The sequence below is a fragment of the Scardinius erythrophthalmus genome (assembly GCF_964197995.2).
Source record: "Scardinius erythrophthalmus genome assembly, chromosome: 17".
Lineage (NCBI taxonomy): Eukaryota > Metazoa > Chordata > Actinopteri > Cypriniformes > Leuciscidae > Scardinius > Scardinius erythrophthalmus.
In genome coordinates this window covers 34017475-34023545 of record NC_138237.1, presented here as the reverse complement: position 1 = coordinate 34023545, position 6071 = coordinate 34017475, and the positions used below count along the sequence as shown (strand labels likewise).

Here is a 6071-nt window from a genome sequence, read left to right as displayed (position 1 = left end):
GTTTGAAGAAAAACTCAGCGGCTGCTATTGAAGCTCGTTGGTATAACGACGTATTATATATATATATATAGTCGAGGTATAACGACTGGTATAACACCCCTGAATTCGGTAATGTTATCACATTTTAATTTCAACTAATTTTAAAGGTCTATGAACTTAAAGCCTGCGCAACATTATTCTTAAAAAACATTAACTTGTTTAACATTAACTAAATGTTTGTAAATCCAAAAATTGTTATTACTGGATCGAGTGAAAATAATAAACTTCTCCTTTGTTTTTATGCATCAAGTTAAATCCAAATGATAGGAAAACTTTATGATAGGAAAGTACGGACGGCGTCTTTGACCAATCCTCTACATATGGGGCACTTGCGCAGAGAAGGCGCACATTCTTTGCACACAACTAGGTGACCACAGGGGATGAAGACAATGTTCACTTCCTTATCCATGCAAACTTTGCATGTGCGCTCCTCCTGAAGTCTTCTTAACTGTTCCTCCATAGACAAGTCTGAAAGATCTTGACTCGGGGATGCAGCTTCATTTGTCTGGGCCGTCAGGCCACACTCAAATTCCATCTCTAAAGCAGACTCCACCACCGCATCTTCTGAACGGTCTTCTCCAGGACCCACAGCTGGATCAACACATTCTCTCGTGTCTCCATGAGTCAATAGCCGCTCAAATAGTCTTGGAAATCTTGCTTGAATCTGATGAACAAACTCTTGGCCCTTTTCTTGCAGCAGGTATTCACATCTTGGAAACCACTTGGCATGTTCTACCCATGGATCATCACCAGACTCCCAACATCTGAGTCCACCGTCGCAAGAAAAGCACTTCACGTCATCATTACGACCAACATAGTAAAAACCAGCCTTAGCCAATTGGTCTGGTCGAACAGTTATTCTTGAGGGCCAGTAGACAAATGTGAGCGACCTTTCTTCACACCGTTGCATTGCCGATACATTGAAAAGGCTAGATAAAGGTACATTATCTGCACGGTCACCTCGAACGAAGGGGCAGTTGGGGTAATGCCTCTGGTGCTCTGATACTACACGATCTCCCGGTTCCCAGTTGCTAAGCTGGCCTCCACAACTGAAACAAGACACTCTGTCGCCCTGGCCAAGGTAGTAGAAACCAGCTTTGGCAAGCTCAGCCGGACTTACTGGTGCAAGAGTCCAATTCTGAAAGGTGTTAAGGCGTTCCTGTTCCCGACGCATGCCAGGATTGTGACAAGCCGGAGGTTGCTGGTGAGACATATCCATGTTTAAGTAAACTCCTCCGTTTGGCCTGAAACGGATGCCGTGGTGGTGGAAAGCTCTCAGTTGCGAAGCGGGGAAAAGGGTGAAGACATAAAAATGTGACCACAGGGCGTGTCCACTCAAGCCCTTCTCTCTGCCGGACTAGTGTCTAGTCATCCATGGCAGAACACATCATCTTATTAAAAAATGTAATGAGAACAAGAACAACACCACAAAATGTCCTTTCTTCTGTTCTGGGCAAAATAGTTGTATCATTTGATATGATACAACTGTATTGCCGCCTCGGGAATATGGTAATTAGAAAACAAATACTGAAATATTCTAAATATTATTAGCTCAGACATTTTTTTACCAGAATTTTATTTCAACATTATACTTTCATACATTGAAGTAAAACGACAATAACGACATTTACAGATGGTCTAACCAGAATAGAAAATCTCTGCATGCTATCATGTTTTGCTCCAGGCTATAGTTGACCAGACTTTCAACTAATTCACCAACGTCAGTTTTTGCATTTTTTGACACCAGTGACACACAGAGATCTGTTACGAATGTCCATATAGCGAGTATTTCAATGATTTCGAATTCGGCACTACATTCACGCAACACATCCAAAACTTTTCTGAGGATTATGCCGTTCGGCTCTTTGCCGTCAAAAAACATGGGCGTTACATCAGGCCATGGCTTTGTCAAGCCTCTTACGTCATCCATTTCATTTTTGAGATTTGTCACACGTTTGGTGTCCTGCGCACAATCTTTTTTCATATCACACGCAGCGTCGATGATCCTGTGCATCAAGCCAACCATTTGGCCTCTAAAATAATCTTTAAACATAGAGTCCAGCATAGCTCTTAAACGACACTCTTTGCCCGTGGCACACTCACACGCCGGAGGATAATTGTACCCCGTATCGCCAGAACTCAACGGGGAGTCGTTCTCCTTTAGGTTTTGCGTCGCCATTTTTTCAGCTTTTCGTTCCTGAATCTCCTGCAATGTTCCTGCAATCTCCCTTGCGGTACAATCGTGCCTTGTGCGTTAATGCGCAGAAGTTTGTGGGTCAGAAGTTTGCGTCAGGTTCAGGACTTTCAACTTTTGTTGCAGTGGCGCAGCAGTCCGAGGCTAGTAGAGCTACAGCGTGTAATGTCCTGAAATATTTATCAGGCTGGGGTCCACCCACCCTGTTGTGTAGAATGTATGGAGGTTGGCCTCAGGAAAGCCATAAATAACTAGTTCCTGCATAACCAACAAGTCCTACATGTCGCCAGAGAGAAGTTCGAGTCATACACACAAGTGCAGCGATGGAGCGCGTGAACACGAGCAGTGTGAGAGGATTCCTGAGATCTTGCGACGATCTGACTGAGAAGATTCGCTGTTTAATACAGAAGAAACTCATCAAGAAGTACTTGAGCAGGTATAAAAATTTTATTTGTGGATTAAAGAATAGAATAAAGAATAGCCATTTCTATAATAAAAGTATTTCTCTCTCACTATGGACAACCAATCCCATGCATGCCAAACTATCATTTGGCATAACTAATCATTATCAACATATTTTTGATAAAAGAGTTCCAAATGGCACTTATTTTGAGCGCTCCAAAGTTCACTTTGTCCACAAAAAGGAACTTAGTCTTAATTTAACGAAGGCTATGGATGTTAGGTAAATACGTTTATTAAATTGTACACATGTTATGTGTTTCTTCTCCTCTCACATTAAATCACAATTTAGAAAAAAAGAAATTAGAAACAAGTTGATTATTTTTGTAGTTGTATTCTGTCAAATATGAAATGTTTAGTTTAGCTACTTGCACCTTATCTCGTACTTTGACCGTTATCAGCTATTATCAGATACTATTGTCCTAACATAGACTATTGTTTTAACTCTGGTTTAACTTGCTGTGCGTCTGTTCACCAGCCATCATGTGCTCTAACACTGCAGCATCAGCCGGTTCATTGACTTTGAACTGGTGTATGAATGTGTTTATTTTATGTTAACTTTGTTTTGCTGTACATACATTTTATTCTTCTAACTGCTTGTCTTTGGTTGACACAGTTGGAGAAGAACAACAGGGAGGTTGGAAGACACAGTAGAGGAACTACAGAATAAATATGGAGAGAAAACAGCATTAAAAAGGATCAAGTCCATAGTGAAAAAAATCAGAAAAAAGAATATCAAACGTAGGAAAAGATTTATAATTTTACTTTGTTAGTAGTGAATATGTTTCTCAATCTTCAATCTTCTTAAAAAATGTAATTTTTTTTTAACAGATGGTGACGTTCAGATGCTGAGCATTCAAACACATTCTGGAAACATGACAGACCAACAGCCTAACAACCATCTACAACGACAGCATAATAATACTAATAATAATAATAATAATTCTACATCATTCGGACGGCTATTAATTCAGATCCCTAATCAGCTTACCTTCACAATTGACCAGAAGAATGGTGGGACAATAGTTGCTCCAATCATGGTAGAAAAGACAATATATGGTGATGTTAACATCAGTGTGGTGAGTGTCTGATCATTTAAGAAACAGTTGCTTAGTTAAGAAATGATTTGTGTATGTGTTTTTTCACAAATTTTGTTTTGTTTTTTAAAGTTGGTCCATAGAGTGTGACAAAAATATGCTGCCGTGTAAAAATACACTCAAAGATTTAAGCACAACTACTTAGATACATAGGAGAATATCTAACCATGTAGATGGTGAACATTCCATTATCTGTTTATTTGGGGTCAGATGTTAGTTAAAAGATAAAGGTATTAGTTAATAACAAAAACTTTAAATCACCATAATCAATAAAATAAAATTACAGTTTGAAAATGTTTATTTACAACGTTTTGCGTTGTGAGTGAGATGTTAGAGAAATCTGGTTGCACTACGCCTGAAACTTAATCGTCCACATCTAAACTAAACATTATCATGGTTTATTTTTCTTAAAAATGTTTTTTCTTAAAAATTATCTTGTTTAATCGTGAATTCATATTTATCAGGTTGATATTTAGAAATAAGCAAAGTACATTTATAAAACAAAAAAGAACCGGTTGATGGCCTTGTGTCAGAACACAACAGGTTATTCTAACTTTGAAAAGTGTCATTTGATTTTGGGTGAAAATCTGGAAAACTACCTTACACATGCAGTGTTTTCACCAACGGACCTACCCCTGAAGTTCTGACTTCTGAAGGCCTCTCATGTGTAGATTGAAAAATGGTATTTTATTAGCTAAAATCATTGTCTTTATTCATAAATATGTTCTCATGGGTGTAAAATGATCTTTCTTAAAATCAGATAATTTCTTATCTTTTATTTACATGGGGCGGGTAAGTCCAAGGAGGCTTCCGCCATCTTGAAACACTATAATACCAGAGAGGAACAAAAAGCACTAGCACGTTTCATCATCAACACTACTATAGTCAACAACCAAATTATGACTAAAGAACTTTTTAAGCATTACATTAAAAAGGCGTCATTGTAATTCTGAATTAAAAAGTTGAAGAAGGCCTCTCATGCGCAGATTCGCTCGGTTGAAAAATGGTATGTTGTCATTAAACATGAACTCTTTATCGCGATGCTCCCCAACAGATATTTTATTCTAATATTACTTATTCTAACCCTACCAGTCCACTAATACTCTACTAACACTAATGAGAGTTTACTTTACACACTCTGACTCTCACAAGCGAGTTAGTGGACATGCAGGTGCAACACTACTATAGTCAACAACCAAATTATGACTTTAAAACATTAAAAAGGCGTAATTGACAAAAAGTCGAAATGATGACTTAAAAAGTTGAAATTATGACTATGCGTCATAATTATGAGATGAAAAGTTGAAACTAAATTGAAATTATGATAGATAAAGTATTCCATAGTGAAATTTTCTGAATTCAATATAATTGTATTTGTGAAAATGATTCGGTACCGAATCTTCAAGAAACTGCATGTTTCTGCAGTTCGTGTAGGCCTCTAAGACTAAAAATGATTATTGATGAACTTGAATAACTTGAATTTTGTTGGCAATGTAAAAAAAAATTGTCTTCCCATACCGGGAGTCGAACCCGGGCAGCCTGGATGAAAACCAGGAATCCTAACCGCTAGACCATATGGGAGGCGTTGATACTGCCCCCGCCACATTTGAAAGGCTGCACTGCACGGTACAATATAATGCTGGATCATAGTTATGCCGAGCCACAGGAGAAGTTTTAATTAAATTCAAATTTAATTTATCGGTATGTAAATAAATATCGGGGTAGCTTTTATCTAGAAATCTACTTTCTTCTCGACGGGTAAGTCAGAGGTACGGTCTATTGCTCGGTTGTGTAAATCATTATATAGAACGGTAGAACATGTACGGTAGAACATGTAACAAGTACATCATAACGGTAGAACATGTACAATTAAACTCGATGAAGCGCTATCGGAAGACACGTTGTCATAGATTCTTGGCACATTTACCAAAGTTGAAAAAAAACGAGTAGATGGGAGAACCACAATGGGAGAAATCTTTAACAAAAAAGCCTCTAAATCGAGGAGGTCAAAGGGCATGCTTCCTGATATAGCTCTCCCCAAAGTCTGTTCATGCGACCACCATCAACAAATGCTAACATCTGAAACTTCTACATATATTTTGAGTAGATGGCCGGTGGTATATTCTCAGTAAAGGGTTTCACCCTAGTTCGGGAGCTACAAGTAAAAATGATCTTATACGATGGGTGATTTTTACTTATCACACATTGCATCTCTCAAATTGTGTGATGATTTTCCAAATGATACAACTTTGTCTAAATAAGAGCAATGTAAAGTCCTAGAA

The 6071-nt window shown here is 38.2% G+C and overlaps 1 protein-coding gene across 1 annotated transcript; it reads right to left on the bottom strand.

Annotated features, from left to right (window-relative positions):
• Positions 1–313: 313 nt before the first annotated feature.
• LOC308706115 (putative inhibitor of apoptosis) lies at positions 314–1258 on the bottom strand (the record flags this gene model as incomplete). Its single annotated transcript, XM_081391495.1, has 1 exon — positions 314–1258. One exon carries the CDS (start codon positions 1256–1258, stop codon positions 314–316), a length of 945 nt encoding a protein of 314 aa, XP_081247621.1.
• Positions 1259–6071: the final 4813 nt, after the last annotated feature.